Raw genomic sequence first — 26,976 nt, 5'->3', positions numbered from 1 at the left:
TTAATGCATAGTGAATTGAAGGAAATTATAAAGTAGTACCTGTGCATTGATAGATTCTTTGAAAAATGTTATACAAATATTTGGATTAGCTTTTTTTTTAGACAAGGTCTCACTCTGTCACCCAGGCTGGAGAGCAGTAGTGCAGTCATGGGTCACTGCAACCTCAACATCCTATGCTCAAGCTGTCTTCCCACCTCACCCTTCTGAGTAGCTGGTACTTTAGGAACATGCCACCACACCTGGCTAATTTTTTATATTTTGTAGCAATGAACTCACACCGTGTTGCCTTGGCTGGTCTCAAAATCCTGGGCTCAAGTGATTCTCCCACTTTGGCCTCCCAAAGTGCTGGTATTACAGGCATGAAGCACTATACTCGGCCAGGGTTAGCATTTTGCTAACTTGTATTTAAGCTGGCAGAATTGTAGTGCAATCCCCTGACTGGTGCTGTCAAGCTTATTTTACCACTTTCCTTTTTTTATTTTTCTATTTTAAATTATAAGTGGGGCTGAGCCAAGTAGACTATATTTGTACTTCCCCATCTTGTGTGTATGTTGACACTATTTGTGTTGACAGCCGTTCACAAGGTTGTATTTTCTTCAGTTTATCCAACATAATGTTCTTTGATAATGTGTTCCATGTCTCAGTTTTTGTTGTCAGGAAGTTATTCTCTAATGACCAATCTAAATTCTTTACTTCCTTCTTTTGCCCACTTTCTTTTTTTAAAAAAATATATTTAAAATATATTTTAATGAAACACTTTTGCATCATCTTTAAATAAAAAAACAATTTCCATTTTTAAATCTGAAGCTCCTCAGGCATTAGGCTTAATTGCTTTCTGCTCCACAGATGTCAGATGCCACTGTGCCACTGCATTAATTCCCCAGTGCTCTGAAGGCAGAGCTTAGACATGTCCTCCTCAGTTGGAAGTCCTTGTGGCAACTTCAGGGGCTTGATTCTTACCAACTGTTTAACCACTGTCAGTTTTGCATTCAGTGAAGAGATATGCTTGTGAACTTGAGGGGTATATGTATTTTCTAATCCGAGCATCTGTATTATATCTTTTTCCCAATATGGACACCTTTTTGTATTTTTTTTATTGTGGTAACAATATGCAGTTTGTGATTATTCTGCGGATCTCCATCATATTTTTCATGATCTGCAAGTGAAGGCCGCAACACTTTATATGGAATTCTTGACCTGGTAAATTTGTGATGACTCCAATGAGAGATTTCATACCTTTTGTTCCAGTCTGTAGTTCATTTTGCCTCTGAACTACTGAGAGCTAAATCCCTGTCATAAGTGTAGTGACTGTTCTCTTTAGAGGCAGCACCTGCTAAATGTTCTGCATGAACCTTCTCACCAGCAGAAGCTGAGGACTCACTCCTTCCATCATTACTTGTGGATCACCATTTTATATCTGAAAAAAAATTTGTTTTAAGTAATTCTGTCTTCCTTTCCTCCTTTTTTCCCCTGAATGGGGTAGGGATTAGAATTTATAGAAGGGGCAGAGGCTTGGAGCTTAATACCCTCAAGCGTTTTAGCCCATTAGAAAAATAACTTTTTTTTTTTTTTTTTTAAGACAGAGTCTCGCCCCGTTATTCAGGCTGGAGTGTAATGGCATGATCTCAGCTCACTGCAACCTCTTCTTACCGGATTCAAATGATTCTCCTGCCTCAGCCTCCCAACTAGCTGGGATTACAGGCCCCCACCACCATGCCCACCTCATTTTTGTATTTTTAGTGGAGACGGGGTTTCACCATGTTGGCCAGGCTGGTCTCAAACTCCTGACCTTGTGATCCACCTGCCTCAGCCTTCCAAAGTGCTGGGGTTACAGGCATGAGCCACTGCTCTTGGCCGAAAAAAGAACTTTATATTCTAGACTTAGAAGAAATCTTAAAGGCCATTTTCTTGAATCTTAAAGTTCAATTTATTTATGTTTTACCCAGAGAAGCAATTTGGGTTAGAAAGAATATTTGGGGTGGCCGGTTCTTTGGTTTTTACCTTTCATTTTTAGAGATGGGGTCACACTGTGTTGCCCAGGATGGAGTACAGTGGCTCTTCACAGGCACAATCATGGCACACTACAGCCTCAGACTTCTTGGCTCATACCTTTCACCTCAGCCTCCTGAGTAGTCAAGACTACAAGCACATACCACCATGCCTGGTTTATAGAGTATTGATTTTTGAAATCATAACAATCGTGGGTTCAAATATCTACTCTGTCATTTATTAACTATACCCATGGGTGAGTTAGGTAATCCTGTGTGACAGTTGCCTCATCCCTATAGGGATAATAGTTGGGATTTTTTTTTTCTTTTCTCACTGATTTATTATGATGATTAAAATAATATCTGTGTTAAATACTTAGGGTATAATTGACACGGACTAAATGATAGTTATTATAATAATTAGTTTTAATAGTCCCATATACTCTTCTGTAAATTATACTTATCTCTAAGTTGTGAAGGTTCAACATACTACATTTAACATAAACTTTTTTTTTTTTTTTTTTTTTGAGATGGAGTCTCACCTTGTCGCCCAGGCTGGGGTGCAGTGGTGAGATCTTGGCTCACTGCAACCTCTGCCTTCTGGGTTCAAGTGATTCTTCTGCCTCAGCCTCCCGAGTAGCTGGGACTATAGGCACGCACCACCATGCCCAGCTAATTTTTGTATTGTTAGTAAAGACAGGGTTTCACCATATTAGCCAGGCTGGTCTCGAACTCCTGACCTCATGATCTGTCCACCTCAGCCTCCCAAAGTGCTGGGATTACAGACGTGCCTGGCTTTAACGTACAACTTTTAAAAATTATATAGCCAAGAGTTTATTTATTTCAGAGTTGAGAACCTAATAAATGTTCTTTTACATTGGGTACCATGCTTTTTTTAGAAGGCAAAAACCAAAAAACTGGAAAACAACAACAACAACAAAAAAAACCCTCCATTAACACACTTCCTCTTTTATTTTTTGTTTTTATTTTTTAATTGAGACAGAGTCTTGCTCTGTCACCCAGGCTGGATGGAGTGCAGTGGAGCAACCTCCGCTCCTGGGTTCTAGCGATTCTTGTGCCTCAGCCTTCCAAGTACCAAGGACTACAGGTGCACACCACCATGCCCAACTAATTTTTTTTGTATTTTTAGTAGAGATGAGGTTTTGCCCTGTTAACCAGGCTGGTCTCAAACTTCTGACCTCAGGTGATCTGCCTGCCTCAGCCTCCCAAAGTGCTGGGATTACAGGTGTGAGCCATCACGTCCGTTCCACACTTTCTCTTTTAAATAGCACTTTATGTCTCACTGTTTATGGTCTGTCCTGAGCTCTCCTGATTTCTGCTTTTCTGTTTGTTTGTTTTGAGACAGGGTCTCACTCTCGTACCCAGGGTGGAATGCAGTGGCATGATCATATCTCACTGCAACCTCAAACTCCGGGGCTCAAGCAACCTTCACACCTCAGCCTCCTGAGTAGCTGGGACTACATACCACACCTGATTAATGTTTTCTATTTTTAGTAGAGATGAAGTCTTACTACACTGCCCAGGCTGGTCTGAAACTCCTGGGCTCAAGCGATCCTCCTGCCTCAGCTTCCCAAAGTGCAGGGTTTACAGGTGTGAGCCACTGCTTAGCTTGTCCCATTTGGTTTTATGGAGTTTGTTCAGGAGTTTTAGTTCATTAATATCTACCAATTTATTCAAATGAAGAATAAGCATTTATGGATATGGTTTTGTATGCTATTTTTTTGTAATTTGTATGCTAAGAACAGTAGTTCATCCTGAAATTATAGAGCTAGATTTTTTTAAAATTTAAAGTGTCATACCCCAAAAAAGTGCCCTACAGTAAATTTATAACCATTCACTAAAATCACTCTGTGTTAGGAATGGTGCTACAAAAATGCATTGTATGTTTTGGATCTTTTCCCTACATTTAATCCTCTCAACAGTTAGTTAGTACTGTTCTGCATTTTTTTTTGAGGAGGAGATTGAGGCTCAGGTAAACTAAGTAATCTGCCCAAAATGATACAGCCAGTAAGTAATGTAGTACTACTAAGAATTGGGTTTGGGCCGGGCGCGGTGGCTCAACCCTGTAATCCCAGCACTTTGGGAGGCCAAGGCGGGTGGATCACGAGGTCGAGAGATCGAGACCATCCTGGTCAACATGGTGAAACCCCGTCTCTACTAAAAATACAAAAAATTAGCTGGGCATGGTGGCACGTGCCTGTAATCCCAGCTACTCAGGAAGCTGAGGCAGGAGAATTGCCTGAACCCAGGAGGCGGAGGTTGCGGTGAGCCGAGATCGTGCCATTGCACCCCAGCCTGGGTAACAAGAGCAAAACTCCGTCCCAAAAAAAAAAAAAAAAAAGAATTGGGTTTGGATCAGTCTTTTTTCAGATACTTATGACTGTGTTAACTGTATTGGGCACTGCACTCAACCTCTTCTTATCTGTTTCAATATTTATTTTTAAATGATTAACTCATTCTGCAGGTCTATTGTAAAGGTGTCATGCAAAATAATTGTAGAGTATAAAATGAAAGCTCTGTGTAAATCTAGATTTTAATACTGACAAGGTCTTTTCTATTAGAGGAAAATATTTTATTTAATTGAATGAAATAAGTTGATTTGTACTTGGGTGCCCTCCTTTCTCTTCCTGTGTTAAGGGAGCTTTAATAACATGTGATACTTCATTTCTTACTCACTGATAAAGGTATGCTATAAATTTCAAAGCATTGCATGTGCTGAAGAATTACCATGAAAATCCAAAGTGAATCAAAGTAGATGGATTTCAGTGATGAAAATGTCCTTCTAGACTGATTTGAAATTCTGATCCACAGCCCATTTAAACCAATTCAATCTGTTATTTAGGAAGTGTATGTATCACTGTCACTTTGCAGTGATAACTAGCTAGAAATTCTAAGTAGAGAAAATGTACCTGGGAAGTGAAGGCACTTTTCTAGGACCCCAGATCAGAAATGGGCACTTCGTTCTGCAATCAGGAAATACCTGGAGCAGCACAGTATGAAGATCAGAGTATGATTCTCTTTTCAAATAAGTAGTGAAAGAATAAAAGATAGGGGACTTTAAACACTAGTTTTTGACTTTTGATACCGATAATTAAAGTCTAAGGAACATTTTTTGGGCCTTGCTTATCTCCTTTGGTTCTTCATAGTGGAAATAAACCAGTACCCACCACCCTCACCACACTCCATGCCTTTGTGCCTTTGCGGTGCTCCTCTGCCTTCTCTCTGTTCTTTTCATTCCTCTTAAGAGTTGTATTTGAATTAAACCTTGTCAGAAAGTGGAAGTTAGTTGTAGTTTTCTTTAAAAAGTTGGGAGCTTTCTCATCACAGATGGCTAGATATGCTCAAGTGGACATCATAGTTCTCCTTGGAACTGCCATCCATAAACGAAGCAGTACTTTATCAATTGAGAGCTGTTTTTAGGGCATTGTCCAAGTGGCAATTAAATGCAGGAGCTTCTTCTACAGTTCCAAAGTCAGTCCTAGGGAAAAAGAGCCTCCCTACATGTGAGAATCTCCTTGCATTCCTCTGGTAACAAGATCCAGTATAAACCATTTCTTTTTCATTAGGGAACTCTTTTGGGCACTGTCTCCTCCCATTAGAATGTTTTTCCAAAAATCCCCCAGGACACCATGGATATTTCAAGTTTCAACATTATTGTATGTCCTTCAGTCACAGGGGCACTTTTAATATCCAATAGCAAACTTAGTAATTGCCCCTAAAGTGGAAATTCCCTAGTCCAGCACCCTGATAGTTGTCACTGGGAGGGACTCACAGGCTTTTGACATAAATTCCAGCCCACACTCCACATACAGAGAATTTGTCTGTACCAGTGCTTCAGTTTCTCTGTTCTCTACTGTGTGAGCTCAGGCAATCTTACTCATTCACTTTAACATGTCCAATACTGTACCCTCTGTTTTACTGTACTATGTAGGGGAAATGGGGTGAAACAGTCAATCATAAGATCCACTCCCAGAGGGATCCAAGATGGCCAATTAGGAGCAGCTCAGGATTGCAGCTCCCAATGAAAGCCTGGAGGGTGAGTGGACGCCACATTTCCAGAAGGATTTTTATTGCCCGCAGACCAGGAGATTCCCAGGTGGAGGAGCCCCACGGGTTGCCAGCGCGGCTGGTTTGACCAGCACGCTGTTTTGGCCAGCGTGGCTGTTTTGCCGGTGCTTCGGAACGGCAGTTCTCCATACAAAATATGTGGGTCTGGGCGCTGTTTTAGCTGGTGATTAGAGCTCCTGAGAGAGAGGGTCACCCATTCATCTGATTAAAAAGGGAACTGAAACAGGGAGCCAGGCCAGGAGATTCCTGGGCAAAAAAGCGCCACGAATTCGGCTGTTTCACCTGGCGCAGTGGGTCACTGTATGGTAAATCACACAGATCCCAGCGCCTTTTCAACAGGCAACTGGAACACCTGGGAGACAGTCGACCATTCCACTAAAAAAAAAAAAAAAAAAAAAAAAGGCTCTGAGACGGAGTCAGGTGATCAGGCTTGGCTGGTCCCACCCCCACAAAAAAACAGCAATTGGAAACACCCTGGATTGAGAGTTTCACAGCAAGCACAGGTGAACCTGGGATGGTTCAGCTCTGTAGGGGAGGGCCATCTGCCATTACCGAGTCAGTCCACCACTACAGAGGTGGTTTGCCATTGCTGAGGCAGCCTGCCATTACAGAGAGAGTCCACCATTATAGAGGTGGGCCAGCATGGCTGAGGCAGTTCTAACTATACCCATATGAACAGGACTGCAGGGAAGTTCACATGGCAGCTGGGTGGAGCCCACAGCAGCTCAGGAAAGCCTCTGCAGGCAGACAGTGACTAGGCTGCCTCCTCGCTGGGCAGGGCAGCCCTGAAAAAAGGCAACAGCACAACAGAAACTCATAAATAAAACCCTAGCTCCCTGGGACAGAGGACCTGGGGAATAAAAAAAGGGGGGTTATCAGTTCTGCTGCAGCAGACTTAAGTGTACCTGCCCAGCAGCTATGAATGAACAACGGAGCTCACAGCTTAGCACTTGAGCTCCTGTAAAGAACAGACTGTCTCCTCAAACAGTTCCCTGATGCCTGTATATCCAAAGAGTCACGTCATAAAGAAGAGCTCAGACTGACATCTGGCAGGTATCCTTCTGGGATAAAGATAGCAGAAGAAGAAACTGGCCGCAACCATTGCTGTTCTGCAGCTGCTGCAGGTGATCCCCAGGCAAGCAGGGCCTGGAGTGGACCTCAGCAGTCCTACAGCAGAGGGACCAGACTGTTAGAAGGAAAACTAAGAAACAGAAAGAAAGAACTTCATCATCATCAAACTGGACGTCCACTCAGAGACCAAATCTGAAAGTCAACAACTACAAAGACAACAGGTGGATAAATCCACAAAGATTGGAAGAAACCAGTGCCAAAAGGATGAAAACACCTGAAACCAGAAGGCCTCTCTTCCTACAAGGGATCACAACTCCTCACCAGCAAGGGAACAGGCTGGATGGAGAATGAGTGTGGTGAATTGACAGATCAGGCTTCAGAAGGTAGGTAATAAGAAACTTCTGTGAGCTAAAAGAACATGTTCTAATCCAATGCAAAGAAACTAAGAACCTTGAAAAAGCATTTGATGAAATGCTAACGAGAATAAACAACTTAGGAATATAAGTGAATTGATGGAGCTGAAAAACACAACACAAGAACTTCACGAAGCATGCCCAAGTTTCAACAGCCGAAGTGATCAAGCAGAAGAAGGGATATCAGAGGTCGAAAATCAACTTAATGAAATAAAATGAGAAGGCAAGATTAGAGGAAAAAGGATAAAAAGGAATGAACAAAGTCTTGAAAAAATATGAGACTATGTGAAAAGACCTAATCTACGTTTGATAGGTGTACCTAAATGTGATGGAGACAATGAATTGAAGCTGGAAAATACTCTTCAGGATATTACCCAGGAAAACTTGCCCAACCTAGAAAGGCAGGCCAATATTCAAGTCCAGGAAATACAGAGAACACCACAAAGATATTCCTCAAGAAGAGCAATCCCAAGGCACATAATTGTCAGATTCACCAGGGTTGAAATGAAGGAGAAAATGCTAAGGGCAACCAGAGAGAATGGTTGGGTTACCCACAAAGGGAAGCCCATCACACTCACAGCAGATCTCTCAGCAGAAACCCTACAAGCCAGACGAGAGTGGGGGCCAATATTCAACACCCTTAAAGAAAAGACCTTTCAACCCAGAATTTCATATCCAGCCAAACTAAGCTTCATAAGTGAAGGAAAAATAAAATTCTTTGCAAACAAGCAAGTACTCAGAGATTGCATCACCACCAGGCCTGCTTTACAAGAGCTCCTGAAAGAGGCACTAAACATAGAAAGGAACAACCAGTACCAGCCACTCGAAAAACATAACAAATGGTAAAGAGCATCAACACAATGAAGAAACTGCATCAACTAACGGGCAGAACAGCCAGCTAGCATCAAAATGGCAGGATCAAATTCACACATAACAATATTAACCCTTAAAAGCAGCGGGGGATGGGGGTGGAGAAAAAATATTAACCCTAAATGTAAATGGGCTAAATGTCCCCATCAAAATCAACACCCTATCGTCAAAATTGAAAGAGCTAGAGGAGCAAGACCCAAAAAACTCAAAACCTAGCTAAGACCAGAGCAGAACTGAAGGAGATAGAGACACAAAAAACCCTTCAAAAAAATTAATAAATCCAGGAGCTGGTTTTTCAAAAAGATCAACAAAATAGACCACTAGCCAGATTAATAGAAAAAAGAGAATACTCAAATAGATGCAATAAAAAATGATAAAGGGGATATCACCACAGATTCCACAGAAATTCAAACCATCATCAGAGATTATTACAAACAACTCTATGCACATAACCAAAGACAAAAACTAGTAAACCTAGAAGAAATGGATAAATTCCTGGACACTTGCCTTCTCCCAAGCCTAAACCAGGAAGAAGTTGAAACTCTGAATAGACCAATAACAAGGTCTGAAGTTGAGGTGGCAATTAAGAGCCTACCACCTAAAAAAAGCCCGGGTCCAGATGGGTTCACAGCCGAATTCTACCAGACATACAAACGGGAGCTGGTACCATTCCTTATGAAACTATTCCAAACAATCTAAAGAGAGGGAATCCTTCCCAAATCATTTTATGAGATCAACATCATCCTGATACCAAAACCCGGTAGAGACTCAGCAAGAAAAGAAAACTTCAGGCCAATATCCATGATGAACATAGATGCAAAAATCTTCAATAAAATATTGGCAAACTTATGGCAACAGCACATCAGAAGGCTTATCCACCATGATCAAGTAGGATTCATCCCAGGGATGCAAGGCTGGTTCAACATACGCAAGTCTGTAAAGGTAATTCACCACATAAACAGAACCAAAGACAAAAACCACATAATTATCTCAATTGATGCAGAGAAGGCCTTTGACAAAATTCAACAGCCCTTTATGCTAAAAACCCTCAATAAACTAGGTATTGACAGAACATATCTCAAAATAATAAAAGCTATTAGCAGCAAACCAAGAGCAAATATACTGAATGGGAAAAAATTGGAAGCATTCCCTTTGAAATCTGGCACTAGACAAGGATGCCCTCTCTCACCACTTCTATTCAATATAGTTTTGGAAGTTCTAGCCAGAGCAGTCAGGCAGAAAAAGAAATAAAGGGTATTCAAATAGGAAAGGAGGAAGTCAAATTGTCTCTATTTGCACACGACATGATTGTATATCTAGAAGACCCTATCATCTCGGCCCAAAATCTCCTGAAACTGATAAGCAACTTCAGCAAAGTCTCAGGATACAAAATCAATGTGCAAAAATCACAAGCATTCCTATACACTAATAACAGACTTAAAGAGAGCCAAATCAAGAACGAACTGCCATTCACAATTGCTACAGAGAGAATAAAATACCTAGGAATACAACTAACAAGGAAAGTAAAGGACCTCTTCAAGGAGAACTACAAACCACTGCTCCACGAAATAAAAGAGGACACAAACAGATGGAGAAACATTCCATGTTCATGGTTAGGAAGAATCAGTATCGTGAAAATGGCCATACTGCCCAAAGTAATTTATAGATTCAATGCTATCCCCATCAAGCTACCTATGCCCCTCTTCACAGAACTGGAAAAAACCACCTTAAATTTCATATGGAACCAAAAGAACCAAAAGAGAACCCACATAGCCAAGTCAATCCCAAGCAAAAAGAACAAAGCAAGAGGCATCACGCTACCGGACTTCAAACTGTACTACAAGGCTACAGTAATATAGACCTATGGAACAGGACAGAGGCCTCGGAGGCAACACAACACATCTACAACCATCTGATCTTTGACAGACCTCACAAAAACAAGCAATGGGGAAAGGATTCCCCGTTTAATAAATGGTGTTGGGAAAACTGGAAAGCCATGTGCAGAAAGCAGAAACTGGACTCCTTCCTGACACCTTAACACTAAAATTAACTCCAGATGGATTAAAGACTTAAACATCAGACCTAACACCATAAAAACCCTAGAAGAAAATGTAGGCAAAACCATTCAGGACATAGGTGTAGGCAAGGGCTTCATGACCAAAACAACAAAAGCATTGGCAACAAACGCCAAAATAGACAAATGGGACCTAATCAAACTCCACAGCTTCTGCACGGCAAAAGAAACAGTCATGAGAGTGAATCAGCAACCAACAGAATGGGAAAAAATTTTTGCAATCTACCCATCTGACAAAGGGCTAATATCCAGAATCTACGAAGAACTAAAACAGATTTACAAGAAAAAAACAAACAAGCCCATTCAAAAGTGGGCAAAGGATATGAACAGACGCTTTACAAAAGAAGACATACATGAGGCTAACAAACATGAAAAAATGCTCATCATCACTGGTCATTAGAGAAATGCAAATCAAAACTACATAGAGATACCATCTCACGCCAGTTAGAATGGTGATCATTAAAAAATCTGGAGACAACAGATGCTGGAGAGGATGTGGAGAAACAGAAACACTTTTACACTGTTGGTGGGAGTGTAAATTAGTTCAACCATTGTGGAAAACAGTGTGGCGATTCCTCAAGGACCTAGAAATAGAAATTCTATTTGACCCAGCAATCCCATTACTGAGTATGTATCCAAAGGATTACAAATCGTTCTACCAAAAGGACACATGCACACAAATGTTCATTGCAGCACAGTTTACAATAGCAAAGACCTGGAACCAACCCAAATGCCCATCGATGATAGAATGGACGGGGAAAATGTGGCACATATACACCATGGAATATTATGCAGCCATCAAAAACGATGAGTTTGTGTCCTTTGTAGGGACATGGATGAACCTGGAAACCATCATTCTCAGCAAACTGACACAAGAACAGAAAACCAAACAGTGCATGTTCTCACTCATAGATGGGTGTTCAACAATGAGAACACATGGACACAGGGAGGGGAGCATCACACACTGGGGTCTGTTGCGGGGAAATAGGGGAGGGACAGCAGGGGGTGGGGAGTTGGGGAGAGAGAGCATGGAGAGAAATGCCAGATACAGGTGAAGGGGAGGAAGGCAGCAAACCACACTGCCATGTGTGTACCTATGCAACAGTCTTGCATGTTCTTCACATGTACCCCCAAACCTAAAATGCAATTAAAAAAAAAAAAGTAAGAGTACAAGAAAGGAGCCCTGAATAAATTCTGTAAAATACAAAAGGTAGGAAAAAAAAAAAATCCACTCCCATAAAACATTTAGGGTAAAGTCTGTTTAAACATTCCAGTTTCATTCAGATTTCCTCCTTAATACTGTGTCAGCCTTAACATTTTAATATATTATCATTCTAATTGTAGCCTGTATTAAGACTGTAAGCCACCGTGTTGAGGCAGTGGCTCATGCCTGTAATCCCAACACTTTGGGAGGTTGAAGCGGGAGGATCACTTGAGCCCAGGAGTTTTGAGACCAGCTTGGGCAACACGTCAAAACCCCATCTCTACTAAAATATAAAAATTAGCCAGGCATAGTGGTGCATACCTGTAGTGTCAGCCACAACAGGGGCTGAAGTGTGAAGATCTCTTGAGCCTGGGAGGTGGAGGTTTCAGTGACCTGAGGTTGCGTCATTGCACTCCAGCCTGGGTGACAGAATGAGACGGTAACTAAAAAAATTAAAAGAGAAAAAAACTTTACCAGAAGATTTTGGTGCAACAGTAAAATGAGTCCCAGAAGCTTCTCTTCTTTGCCCCTTTATTATTTGACCCACTCCTGTACGTTAGATTTTGGGTGTTTAGCAAGGTGTCCTGGTCCTTTTGTCTTTATCTTGATTAGCTTGCTTTACCATATCCCCAAGCAATTCCAGATCATGTTTCTAATTACAATCTTTGCCTTATTACATCTTAAATTTCTCTATGCTGGGGCAAATAGAGCAGATTTGTTTGGGCCCTTTAATGTTGGGAAACCATCTGAGGGTCTTTATTATGGTCCATGCAACCCTCAGTAATGCTGTATTAAGACTTTTGTTTCAGGCCAGGTGCTGTGGCTCATGTCTGTAATCCCAACTCTTTGGGAGGCTGACATGGGTGGATCACCTGAGATCAAGAGTTTGAGACCAGCTTGGCCAACATAAGGAAACCCTGTCTCTACTGAAAATACAAAAATTAACTCGGCATGGTGGTGTGCACCTGTAATCCCGGCTACTCTGGAGGCTGAGACAGGAGAATCTCTTGAACCCAGGAGCTGGAGGTTGCAGTGAGCTAAGGTCACTCCACTGCACTCCAGCCTGGGAGACAGGGCAAGACTCCCATCTCAAAAAGAAAAAAAGACTTTTGTTTTCATCTCATCAAGGTCTGTTTTATTCATCCCATTTGTTAATAATTGACACTTAAAAATTTTCACCCTGCTGGAATGAGTCCTTTGACTCACTATTAATGTTTTTATTAGCATCTGTAAGATGAGAGGAAGCGGAGATAGCAAATTCAATAAGACTTCTCATACTGTTAGATTTTGCAGCAGTAAAGTTACATGAAGTGCCCACATAAAAGGAGCCTCCGTAACTGTAGCATTTACCCTGGCTAAGGGACATACTCAGCGCATGAATATCCAGATTGTCATAAGTCCCACGTGGGTTTTATGCAAAGCATAGCAGCTTCATCTGGGGTGTTCCCCTTGGAATTTATAGGGAGAATTGGGCAGTCTCCCTTCTCAGGGTAAACAGACTTTGAGTAGCTTTTATCCAGTCCTTGAGGCTGGCTATTTCCTCAAGGACTGGATAAAATAGTTCAGTTCATTTCTGACTGAATAATTACCTTTGTGTCTAGATCACATATTGCCATCTGTGATTGGTCCATAGTGAGCTGTGGGCCCTGTGTGAACCAAAGCATGTTCTTACATTCTGCAGCATTTAAAAATAAAGATACTGCTTCTAGTTACTCTAGTAGAGATTTTTCAGGAAGTGCACGATACTTTTCTATAAAATGAGACAAATTCACACGATATCTAGTTTCTAATGAGACCAGGAGTTCAAGACCAGCCTGGCCAACGTGGTGAAACTACGTCTTCACCTGCTTGTGGCCTGGTATGGTGGCTCACGCCTGTAATCCCAATCCTTTAGAAGGCTGAGACGGGCAGAATGAGACTGAGCAAGACTCCTTCTCGAACTCCTGACCTCAGGTCATCCACCCGTCTCGTCTCAGCCTCCCAAAGTGCTGGGATTACAGGCGAGAGCCACCGCACCCGGCTAAGACTCCTTCTCAAACACTAACAAAATTATGTGGCAACAACAAAGAGTGCCTCTGAGATCTCTGGTCACCAAAAAGGTAGTCCACGTAGGGGAAAGACAAAACCAGGAAACTATGGAATACCTGAGAGTGTTGGCGAGGAAATGCCCAGCCGGTTTCCACATAATTTTTTCTGTAGGGAGTGGCTTTGAGGCGAGTTGTCAAGCTCGGCCCAGCAGAAATCTGAACTTAGTCCAGCATCGAGGTCTGATCTAGCACTCTTTGAAATTTCATTTTAAATTTTACATAGAACAATAACCAAGGGATTTTATATTTTATATTTCAGTGAACCCCACTACCTGGGAAGTGGATTCATCTCTAAATTCCACTGGTTACTTTTACCTTTAATAAATGGTCCCAGCACAGCTGCTGCTCCATACCATTAGTGGCCACGCAGGAATTAAAGATTTCTAATTCCCTACCCTCTCATTGTCCCTCTTCCCAAACCACAGGTTTCTATGAGACTGGGCTGTTCTAACAAATCCTACTTTTTCTGACACCGAGTGAGAGGGTCTTTTCTCCCCAACACCTGTCAATTTCTGATACCAACTGGATGCCCAACAGTTCAATTCATTTCTAACTGAATGTCAGACTCCACAGATTTAAGAGTTCAATCTCACAAGACTGTCCTTACTTCTGATGCCAGCCACAAATGAGGTATCAGGTGTCTTGGTTTATTTGTGTTACTGTAAAATAATACCTGAGGCTGGTTAATTTATAATGAAAAGAAGTTTGGCCTGGTGCAGTGGCTTACACCTGTAATCCCAGTACTCTAGGAGGCTGAGACAGGCAGATCTCTTGAGCCCTAGATTTTAAGACCAGCCTGGGTAACATGGTGAAACCCCATCTTCTACAAAAAAAATTAAAAAATTAGCCAGGCCTGGTGGCGTATACCTGTAGTCCCAGCTATCCGGGAGGCTGAGGTAGAGGATCACCTGACCCCAGGAATTAGAAGCTGTAGTGAGCCGTCATGTCACTGTACTACAGCCTCATGACAGAGCGAGACCCTGTCTCAAAGGAAAAAGAAAAGAGGTTTATTTGGCTCAAGGTCATGTGCATGTGCTAGCATCTGCTTCTGATGAGGGCCTTGGAAAGCATGTACTCGTGGTAGGAGGTGAAGGGAAACCAGAATCACATGCCAAGAGGAAGGAAGCAAGAGAGAGGAGGGAGATGCCAGACTCTTTTCAACAGCCAGTATTCATGGAAAATAAGAATGAAAACTACTCAACAACCATGAGAATGGCACCAAGCCATTTGTGAGAGATCCACCCCCAGGACCCAAACACCTCCCACCAGGCCTCACCTCCAACACTGGGGCCAAATAAACCATGTCCAAACCATAGCACCAGACCACATATGTTTTTTCTTGGCTCAATATAAATTCAGGGGTTCCCCAACACCATTCCAACCCCCCAAGTTCTATAAATTCTTAGAATGATTCACAGAACTCAAGACAGCATTTTACTTACTGCTAACTGGTTTATTATAAAGGATACAACTCAGGAACAGCCAAATGGAAGAGATGTGTAAAAGTTTAGGGGCAGGTGCAGAGCTGCTATGCTTTCCTTGGACTTACCCAGCACCTTGATGTATTTGCCAGTCCAGAAGCTCCTTTATTCTTTTTTTTTTTTTTCTCTTTTCCTTTTGAGATGGAGTCTGGCTCTGTCACCCAGGCTGGAGTGCCCTGGCATGTTCTCAGCTCACTGCAACCTGTGCCTCCTGGGTTCAGGTGATTCTCCTGCTTCAGCCTCCTGAGTAACTGGGATTACAGGTGCATGCCACCACACCTAGCTAATTTTTGTATTTTTAGTAGAGACAGTTTTCACAATGTTGGCCAGTCTGGTCTCGAACTCCTGACCTTGATTGATCCACCCGCCTCGGCCTTCCAAAATGCTGGGATTATAGGCCTGAGACACTGCATCCAGCTGCCTCTGTTTCTTTCTTTGAATACATTTTTGTTCATTGCTATTTTCTCTAAGAATTTTTTTTTTGAAACGGAGTTTCGCTCTTGTTACCCAGGCTGGTGTGCAATGGCGTGATCTCGGCTCACCGCAACCTCCGCCTCCTGGGTTCAGGTAATTCTCCTGCCTCAGCCTCCTGAGTAGCTGGGATTACAGGCACGTGCCACCATGCCCAGCTAATTTTTTGTATTTTTAGTAGAGACGGGGTTTCACCATGTTGACCAGGATGGTCTCGATCTCTCGACCTCGTGATCCACCCTCTTCGGCCTCCCAAAGTGCTGGGATTACAGGCTTGAGCCACCGCGCCCGGCCTCTCTAAGAATATTTTTAAGCTTTCAACTTATTAGCAAAAAATCTTAATATTTCCTTATTTTGTTGACCTCTGTTATATCTATTTTGTCCTCCTCTTCATTTCTAATACTGTTTGTGTGTTTTTTCCCCAATTATTTTTACCTGAAGTTTGTCAATTACTCCATTTTGTTTGTTTGGTTTTTTTGTGTTAGGGTCTCACTCTGTTGCCCATCCTGGAGTGCAGTAGTGTGATAAAGGCTCACTGCAGTCTTGATGTCCCTGGACTGGCAATGCTTCTGCTTTAGCCTCCCAAGTAGCTGGGACTACAGGTGCGTGCCACCATGCCTGGCTAATTTTTGTTATTTTTTGTAATGACAGGGTCTCACAGTGTTGCCCATACTGGTCTCAAACTCCTGGACTCAAGCAATCCTCCCACCTTGGCCTCCCAAAGTACTGAGATCACAGGCATAAGCCACTGTGCCCAGCCCTGTTACTCTTTTTAAAAAGAACCAGCTTTTACCTTCATTGGTATCCTCTATTGTACCTTTGTTTTCTGTTTTATTAATTTCTGGTTTTGTTTTTATTATTCAGTTCTTTTTACTAGTTTCTTTGGGCTCATTTAACCTTTCTCCCCACCCACCCACCAATATCAGCATCTTAAGCACTTGAGTCCTGTTTTAGGTACATCCCACAAGTCTTGATACCTGATATTTTCATTATCATTGAATTAAAAAAAAAATTTTTTTTTTTTTTTTAGGCAGGGTCTTGTTCCATCACCCAGACTGGAATGCAGTGGTGTGATCACAGCTCACTGCAGCCTCAGCTTCCCAGGCTCAAGTGATCCTCCCACTTCAGCTTCCCTAGTAGCTGGGATTATAGGTGCATGGCACCACACCTGGCTAGTGTTTATTTTTTTTGTTGAGATGAGGTCTCTGTGTGTTGCCCAGGTTGGTCTTGAACTCCTGGGCTCAAGCAGTCCTCTCACTTTGGCCTCCCAAAGTGCTGGGATTAGAGGTGTGAGCCACCATACCTAGCTAGTCCTAAGAATTTTTAAATTTTCATTTTATGGCCATTTGTCTTACTTTTCTGTCTCTCTCCTTTTTTATTTTATGTTTTGAATTGATTTAAATTTTTTTCTCCCAGCAGTTTTTTTCTGTTTAGTTTAGATGTTATATGCTCTTTCTCTTAATGGTAAATTTTGAGATTTTAGCATGAACAGTAAGTCTTGTGTTAAACAGAATCTTTACAGATACTATAAAATGCTTTAACTCCAGTCATGCCCATTGTGGCTTACTTGTTACGATTGTTCAGTTTTAATAATCCCTCAAATTAGACATTTTTATTCTATACACCTGGTTTTATTTAAATTTACTTGTGACATTTTTTTTTTCTTTGAAACAAGGTCTTGCTCCGTTGCCTAGGGCTGGAGTACCGTAGTGTGACCATAGCTCATTGCACCCTTGAACTCCTGGGCTCAAGTGATCCTCCTGCTTCAACCTCCTGATAGCTGGGACCACAGGCACATGCCGCCATGCTGGGCTGATTTTTTTCTTTTTCCTTTGTAGAGATGGGGGGTCTCACTGTCTTGTCTAGGCAGGTCATAAACTCCTGGGCTCAAGCAGTTCTCTGCCTCAGCCTCCCAAAGTGCTGGGATTATAGGTGTGAGCCACCTCACCTAGCCTCAATTATTATTTTTTGAAAATTCACATATTCATGTCTTAGAGATTTCTTCTGGGATCAGTCTTCTTCCTAACTTGTGTTCTTAGAAGTTCCTTTCCTGAGATAGCTTTCTCTATTAGATTTTGTTTTGTCCTTATTTATGAAAAATAGTTCATTGGATGTTAAATTCTTTGTTAAAAGTTTTTTTTTTTTTTTTCCCCCCTCTTAGTACTCTGAAGATAATGTTCTATCATATTCTGGTTTCCTGTGTTGCTGTTGAGAACTCAGCTATCAGTCACTACTGTTATCATTCAGTAGCCAGAAATCTGTCATTTCAACTCTGGTTATAGTTAAGATTTTCTGCCGGGCGTGTTGGCTTAAGCCTGTAATCCCAGCACTTTGGGAGGCCGAGGCAGGTGGATCACGAGGTCAAGAGATCGAGACCATCCTGGTCAACATGGTGAAACCCCGTCTCTACTAAAAATACAAAACATTAGCTGGGCGTGGTGGCTCGTGCCTGTAATCCCAGCTACTCAGGAGGCTGAGGCAGGAGAATTGCCTGAACCCAGGAAGCAGAGGTTGCAGTGAGCCGAGATCACGCCATTGCACTCCAGCCTGGGTAACAAGAGTGAAACTCCGTCTCAAAAAAAAAAAAAGATTTTCTGTCTTTGGTGTCCAATATTTTGACTGACTTAACTGAATGAGGCTTTCTTTATTTGTTCTGCTTGTGATTCATTATATTTCCTGAAATCTAAGGGTTAATGTCCTTTAGCATTTTGGAAAATTCTGAACTATCTTTGTAAATATTACTTTCATGTATCTTTTTCTAATCCTCCCGAAACTCTTAATTAAACATGTTAATCTGTCTTGCTTAGTCTTCCATATCTCTCAACCCCATTTTCTTTTCTTTTCTTTTCTTTTCTTTTTTTTTTTTTTTTTGAGACAGAGTCTTGCTCTGTCACCAAGGTGGAGTGTAGTGGTACAATCTTGGCTTACTGCAACCTCCACCTCCACCTCCTTCAAGTGATTCTCCTGCCTCAGCCTCCTGAATAGCTGGGACCACAGGTGCATTCCACCACGCCCAACTAATTTTTGTATTTTTAGGAGAGACAGGGTTTCACCATGTTGGCCAGGATGGTCTCAATCTCTTGACCTCGTGATCTGCCCTCCTTGGCTTCCCAAAGTTCCCGTTTCTGCTGGGATTACAGGCGTGAGCCACAGCGCCCTGCCTCAGCCTTGTTTTCTATGTGTCTCTGTACTGCATTCTGGGTAGTTTATCCACATCTGTCTCCTACTTTATTCTCTTTTTCCTGCGTTTAATCTATACTTAGCCCTTTCTTTGACATTTTTTGGTCACAGTGAAGCTTATTACAGACAAACATGTTTAGGTTGGGTGGCTCAGGTGGTATGGTGGCTTCACATTGATGTCATACTGAGGACAGAGGTCAAGTATTCCATGATTAGAGACTTCACTTTTGCTTCAGAAGCTGCCAGGGGCTGTGCTTTTTATTTTCTAATGCCATAGGTCATTGTTGGCAATACCCGAGATTAATTTCTGTGAAACTAGGGCAATAAGCCAAATTATGCATGTGTCTGAGGCCTCAAAGCCAACATAATTCAGATAATACTCAGTCACATTGGGCCAGGCCTGTGGCTCATGCCTATAATCCCTGCACTTTGGGAGTCCTGGGGTGGGCAGATTACTTGAGGTCAGGAGTTTGAGACTAGCCTGGCCAACATGGTGAAACCCTGTCTCTACAAAAATACAAAAATTACTCTCTTTTTCCTGCCACCATGTAAAGAAGGTCCTTCTGCCATGATTGTAAGCTTCCTGAGGCCTTCCCAGCCATTCAGAACTAGACAGCCCCTGGAACTGGAGCCATTCTCTTCAGGATTAGAATACCCCTTGCTCCTGCAGAGACTGACTACTTGGTTGAGATAGAGTCTCACTCTGACACCCAGGCTGAAGTGCAATGAAGTCATCACAGCTCCTTGCAACCTTGAACTCCTGCCCTCAAGGAGTCTTCTCATCTGAACTTCAAGTTGCTGGAAATACAGGCATAAACTACTGTACCCAGCTAAACTAATTTTTAAATAATGAAATTTTGCCTTTGAAATGCCTAACATAAATAATTGGTCTACTTGTTTTGGGATATAGTTGTCATTGTGCAGTGGACTTTGAATTGCTTACAAATGGGAAATCAACAGGCAAAGTATCACCAACTGAGTAACTTAGGAAGAATAGAATTGTATTTGGTGCACAGTTCCTGAGGCTAAAAGTCCAAGAGCATGGACCCATCACCTCATGAACATCATCCTATGGCAGAAGAAGGAAAGATGGATGTGAGCACAAGAGACAGACAGAAAATGGGGACCAACCTCTCACCTTTTATAACTAACTAAATTCCATGATAATGGCCTAATCCATTCATGGGGAAGAGCCCTTAGGATCTAATCATCTCCTAAAGGCCTCACCTCCAAAAATCATCAACATGAATTTAGGGATTAAGTTTCCAATACATAAAATGTAGGGGACAAATTCAATCCACAGTATTTTCCATGTGGGATGGAAAGCATAATATTCCCTTATAGAAGACCATGAACGTTTTTGGTAGAGAGAACAAAAAACAGGAAGGTCATCTACTGTGATGCAAAAATGTTTTTGAAAAAATAGTAAGTTCTAAATATTTTTATTATTTTTTTTTGAGACGGAGTTTCGCTCGTTACCCAGGCTGGAGTGCAATGGTGCGATCTCGGCTCACCGCAACCTCTGCCTCCTGGGTTCAGGCAATTCTCCTGCCTCAGCCTCCTGAGTAGCTGGGATTACAGGCACGTGCCGCCATGCCCAGCTAATTTTTTGTATTTTTAGTAGAGACGGGGTTTCACCATGTTGACCAGGATGGTCTCGATCTCTTGACCTCGTGATCCACCCACCTCGGCCTCCCAAAGTGCTGGGATTACAGGCTTGAGCAACCACGCCCGGCAGTTCTAAATATTTTTAAAGAAGAGAATGATTACTGTGAACTGGTGTTTTCAGGAAGGACTTCTGAGAGCAGAACAAAAGTAACCTACATTTTTGACATTTCTTGCGACTTGGGTTGGGGAAAAGCATTAAATGAAGATGACATTATGCAGACACAGAAAAAAGAATGATTTGCCGGCATGAGGTTTCAGAAGAAATAAATATTTTACTCAATTAAAAAAAAAAAATACAAAAATTAGCCAGGCGTGGTAGTGTGTGCCTGTAATCCCAGCTGCTGGGGAGGCTGAGGCAGGAGGACCACTTAAACCCAGGAGGCAGAGGTTGCAGTGAGCCAAGTTCATGCCACTGCACTCTAGCTTGGGCAACAGAGCAAGATTCCCTCTCAAAAATAAAAATAAAAATAAAAAATCAGTCACAGCATCCAGGATCATAAGTGTATAATCCTCCAGCTGCATCAGTAAGTCCACCAGATACATAGTAGATAACACCAGCTTCACATCTCCATTGGCAGTGCTTGACAATGCATAAACCTTACTAGACACAGCTCCTGATCTGCACCACCATGGTTCCTGTGCCGCCAGCACAGCTCCAGACCCAGACCCCTCTGCTGCCCTTGAGGAGCTGACCTTACTCTCCACAGTGCTGCTAGTGGGCATGGCAGGGGCTGAGGCCACAGAGGCCAGTGCCACCTTGGGATCTGTACCAGAGCCACTACTAAGCAAATTTTTGACAGTATGTTTTTATTGTATAACATAGTCAAGCATAATTTTTTAATATCTACTTTTATTTCATTTTACATGCCTTAGATGTTAACATACTAATTTATCAAAGCACATTTACTGGCTACTCACCATGTAGTAGGTCATATGTTGAATGTTAACAATTCTGAGATTAAAAATACAGATATGTCCAGGCTCAGTGGCTCATGCTTGTAATCCCAGCACTTTGGGAGGCTGAGGCAGGCAGATCACTTGAAGTCAAGAGTTCAAGACCAGCCTGGCCAACATGGTGAAACCCCATTTCTACAAAAAAAAAAAAAAAAAAAAAAACCACGAAAAATTAGTCGAACATAGTGGTACACGGCTGTAATCTGAGCTATTCGGGTGTCTGAGGTATGAGAATCACTTGAACCTGGGAGGCAGAGGATGCAGTGAGCCTAGATCGCACCACTGCACTCCTGCCTCGACGAAAGAATGAGACCCTATCTCCAAAAATAAATTAAAATTTTCAGATATTGCTCTGTAGGAGATGATGGTATATTAGGGAAGAGAGACCCTAAAGAGAGAATTATGATAGAATTGTAATCATTTTAGTGAGATGAATAATTCCTGTGATAGAAATAAAGATAGGGTACTGCTGAAGCATGTAGATAGTACTCTGATGCTAAGAAGTGTTAGGGAAGGCTTTCCAAAGAAGCAATTGCCTGAGGAAAAAGTGGAACCTACCCAGGCAGTACAAGAGAAAGGGACATTCTGGGCAAAGGAAGAGGATATACAAGGGGCACAGGGCCTGTGAAAACATGGACTGCAAGCAGATGGTCTTACTCCATATGGAGTGGTAGTAAGGAATGAGGCAGACAGGGGCCAAATCATGAAGAGCCTCATGTGCCATGCTGAACTGAGGACTGTCTTAAATATTAAAATAACTTATACATTCATCACTTTGAGTATCAATTATAAAAAGACTTTCCTAAAATATTTGTTTTTAAAAATGCTTAAAGAAGAAAACTCTGCCTTTTATTTCTTGATTCAATTAAAAAGAATCATCTTGTTTCTGCTGAGTAATTGCATTATTAAAAAGTGTGTGGGCTGGGCATGGTGGCTTACACCTGTAATCTCACCACTTTGGCAGGCTGAGACGCGCAGATCACCTGAGGTCAGGAGTTTGAGACCAGCCTGGCCAACATGGTGGAACCCCATCTCTACTAAAAACAAAAAAAAATTAGCCAGGTATGGTGGCATGTGCCTATAATCCCAGGTACTCGGGAGGCTGAGTGAGGCAGGAGAATCACTTGAACCCAGGAGGTGGAGGTTGTAGTGAGCCAAGATCATGTCATTACACTCCAGCCTGGGCAACAAGAGTGAAAACTCCATCTCAAAAAAAAAAAAAAAAAAAAGTGTGTGGTACTTCAATCTTGAAGATAATGCAGAACTGGAGAGAATAGACATATAACACCCACAAAACATGGATGGAATAAAATCTACACATGTCTTTTTAAGTAATAGATATCTAGCAGAATTATATACATTCTTATCCCTCTCATCTGTTCTTTTAAAAATATCATTTTAGCCTCTTTTATATGCCAGATACTGTGGTAAATACTGAAGTTATAAGAATAACAAAGGCCCCAATCCTTGGTTGAAGTGGATGGCCACAGAGTAGAATCTAAGGAGATTTCTCTGGATTTGGTCTTCATAGTATATAACTGTAAATAACTGTCTCTTCCTATTCCTGGTGGGTTTTTGTTTTGGGGTTTAAATGTTTTTGGAGACGAAGTCTTGCTCTGTCACCCAGGCCTGGAGTGCAGTGGTGCGATCTCAGCTCATTGGAACTTATGCCTCCTCTGTTCAAGGGATTCTCGTGCCTCAGCCTCCCAAGTGGATGGGATTACAGGCATGTGCCACTATGCTTAATTTTTGTATTTTTACTAGAGACAGGGTTTTGCCGTGATGGGCAGACTGGTCTTGAACTCCTAGCCTCAGGTGATTTGCCCACCTGGGCCTCCCAAAGTGCTGAGATTACAGGTGTGAGCCACGATGCTTGGCCTTTTTTTTTTTTTTTTTGAGCCGGAGTCTCGCTATTTTGCCCAGGTTAGAGTGTAGTGGTGTGATCTCAGCTCACTGCAGCCTCCACCTCCCAGTTCAAGCGATTCTCCTGCCTCAGTCTCCTGAGTAGCTGGCATTACAGGTGCCTGCCGCCATGCCCAGCTAATTTTTGTAGTTTTAGTAGAGATGGGGTTTCACCATGTTGACCAGGCTCCTGACCTCAGGTAATCCACCCACCTCGGCCTCTTGAAGTGCTGGGATTACAGGCATGAACCACTGCACCTGGTGTGCCTTTTTTTGCATTTTGTTAGGATTTTGTTGAACTTAAGAGGAAAAAAAATGTAACATTGAGTAGCATCAGTAAATTTTAGTCAGCACTGGCTGTGATTAGGCTCTGTGCTTCTATGGATAAAATCAGAGAAAATGGACACCACTCTGTCTTTAGGGAACCCACAGAGAGGAGAGACAGTACTAGGGCCACGTGCCATAATGGAGTTCTGTGATAGTGCAGTACTTAAGTTAGTTCTGATTAGGGCACAGTTTCTACACCTACATCCAGCAAACTTCAAGGGTTTCAGGTCAACTTTTCATCTTTACCCCCCTCGCCCCGGGATAAAAACCCATATTGCCTGCAGTTCAAACATCTGCCTGATTATCCTAGCAAATGGTAGGAACTGAATGTCTGATCTCCTCTACTACCTGCCTCACCTACACAGACAGAACCAGCTATCTCAGCCTCGCTTCTTCTGTGAGCCTCAGCTGATAAAATGTATGTGTCCACCTGAGGTAATTAGGTTAGTTATTTGTGTTCATAGGACTGACCCCTACCTTTGAGGCCACCTGGTGTTTGTTTTAGAAGTTATTCCTGTAAACAGGTTTTTACCTAAAATTTGAATCTTTATGAATCAAATAAGGAAGATTTTAAGTAAACTTGGGCTGTGGATAACTGATGATTTATTACCAAAAAGGTAGTTATTTAAAATTATAAAATGACACAAGAAAAAAATTAAATGGAAGATATCCGGTTTATGCTTGGTCAGGTGTTTTTTGAGTTGATGTAAATAAAAAAGACTCCCCTGAAGTCTTTCTCCCAAAGATTTTACTGTATTTGTCCACAATGTGTTCTATTCAAGGATTATTACAAGCCCACAATCCATTATCTTCAATTCTGAAATCCAAAAAATTCTGAAAACCTAACATTCTTTTTGTAACTCATTCATCAGCAAAACCAAACCTGAAACAAAGCGACCCTATTCATAGTCTTTGATTATCTGTCCTACTGGGATATGGTTTGCTGCAGAAATATTAATGTATTTGATTATAGGATACTGCCCTAGGTATGTGGTATATGTATGTAGTATATGCACCATATTGCTTTTTTAAATTTAAAAATCTGAATTCTAAAACATGTCTACTTCCAAACTTTAAATAGGAATTATGGACATATGTAAGTATAAAGTAGCCTTTACAGCGTGGTTTAAAAGGCCACTTTATTGTGGGCAGCTTTCAATTTTGATAAATTATTTAGTTCTTGTAAACAAAACAAAAACACCAATCCTTAATTTTCTGTTAACTCGAGAATACCCAGATATGATAGTTTTGTGGTTAGGGGTTAGACATAGGAATTGTGACTGTGAATGCATGTATCTGTTTGACTTCTTGTACTCCCAAAATAAAGGCTGAAATAAATATAATCAGCTAACCAAAAGCTATAGCCATGTTCATATATACTGTACAAGAAAAAAGCCTCTGAAGGAGGTTGCAGTGAGCCAAGATTGTGCCACTGCACTCCAGCCTGTGTGACAGGGGGAGACTGTCTCAAAAAAAAAAAAAAAAAAAGAAAGAAAAATGCCTCTGAATTGGGAATTGTGTGAGTATGCATGTACAAATAAGTGATTAATAATGTTACACTGGTCAGGCGCGTTGGCTCATCCCTGTAATCCCAGCACTTTGGGAGGCTGAGGTGGGTGGATTGCTTGAGGTCAAGAGTTCGAGATCAGCCAGGCCAACATGGAGAAACCCCGTCTCTACTAAAAATATAAAAATTAGCCTGGTGTGGTGGTGGACACCTATAATCCCAGCTACTTGGGAGGCTGAGGCAGGAGAATCGATTGAACCCGAGATGCAGAGGTTGCAGTGAGCTGAGATTGCTGTATTGCACTCCAACCTGGGCAACAAAGTGAGACTCCATCTCAAAAATAATAATAATAATGTTACACTGTATCTTGTACATTTTTAGTGGGATAAATGCCAGGAGCAGTTTTATTAGTTCTTGATTCCTCCACACTTTAAGAGAGTATAAATTCGCATACCTATGATTTTAAGAAGCAAAGAGTGTGATGATGTTTCCTACCTACCCACATCCCCTTAAAACGATTCAAATGAAACCATTTAATTCTTTAATTATAGTGAAATAGAACTGACCTATTTTCTGCATGATCACATTTACTTTTAACACAGATTTTTTTCTCTTAAAATCCACATTTTCCAGCTTAATGAAGTTATGTTTTTATTTTTACTCCTTCCCTCCCTTTTTCTTTGTTCTGTGCAGATTATCAACGCCTGATGACTGTGGCAGAAGGAATCACCACACTTTTGTTCCCATTTCAATGGCAACATGTTTATGTGCCCATCCTACCTGCTTCTCTGCTACATTTTCTTGATGCTCCTGTTCCTTATCTGATGGGCCTTCAGTCAAAAGAAGGAACTGACCGTTCTAAACTAGAACTTCCTCAAGAGGTAAAACTACAATGAATGATGAAGTATTTGCTGTTTGCTGATTTAGGTCAGGGTGATTTTTGTTAGATCACATTGTCTTTGTCCAAATTATATCTGTCTGTTTGACTCTCCTAACTCTCCAAGTAAGGCTAGGGGAGAGCCTGAGCTATAAAATGCAAGTTGTGACTCCATATGATGACTACCACATAGTCATTAACTAAACCTGGTTCAGAACAAGACAGTGGCCGATTTTTACAATTATTAATTTGTGAAGATGGAGCAGTGGTAGCATGATCTCATTGCTTTATTATTCTAGTAACATTTTTTTTCTTTATTCATGTTATAACTTTTGTTTTTAAACAATACAGCCCAGTTTTTAACATCCTTTAAAATCATTGTATCAATTAAGGTGAATTTGATTTTGGACCCTATCAAATGAAAAGTAACATCTTGCAGCCAACTAGGGATAATGGAAATATTCAGTACTTCGGTATTCTCTGTTTTCTGATACAAGGCCAGTTATCAACCTCCTCTAAATATCAACTTGGCTTGGTAGTTGAAATAAAAATTCTAACACCTAGCTTTTATGCCACCTTAAGGTTATTGTACGTTCTATGTGTTGTACTTTCAAATGTTGTTTTAAAAAAATAGGCCGGGCTTGGTGGCTCATGTCTATAATCCCAGCACTTTGGGAGACTGAGGTGGGTGGATCATGAGGCCAGGAGATCAAGACCATCCTGGCTAACATGGTGAAACCCCGTCTCTACTAAAAATACAAATAATTAGCCAGGCGTGGTGGCACTCTGGAGGCTGAGGCAAGAGAATCGCTA

At 41.6% G+C, this 26,976-nt stretch overlaps 1 protein-coding gene and 1 pseudogene across 8 annotated transcripts in view; one reads left to right on the top strand and one right to left on the bottom strand.

Moving 5' to 3' along the window:
• Window positions 1–26,976, top strand: part of DENND5B (DENN domain containing 5B) — a 207,736-nt gene that overhangs the window by 108,318 nt on the left and 72,442 nt on the right. For all 8 annotated transcript variants that reach the window (XM_074403024.1, XM_074403023.1, XM_074403026.1 and 5 more), the window contains one exon: window positions 25,980–26,167. In XM_074403024.1, the coding sequence (XP_074259125.1) occupies window positions 25,980–26,167 (188 nt within the window). The remainder of the gene's footprint in view (window positions 1–25,979; window positions 26,168–26,976) is intronic.
• Window positions 812–21,319, bottom strand: LOC141585031 (large ribosomal subunit protein uL30m pseudogene; annotated as a pseudogene).

This window comes from Saimiri boliviensis, chromosome 7, assembly GCF_048565385.1.
Source record: "Saimiri boliviensis isolate mSaiBol1 chromosome 7, mSaiBol1.pri, whole genome shotgun sequence".
In the NCBI taxonomy this organism is placed as follows: domain Eukaryota; kingdom Metazoa; phylum Chordata; class Mammalia; order Primates; family Cebidae; genus Saimiri; species Saimiri boliviensis.
The sequence above is the reverse complement of the archived record's forward strand: the minus strand, read 5'-3'. Positions and strand labels throughout refer to the sequence as shown.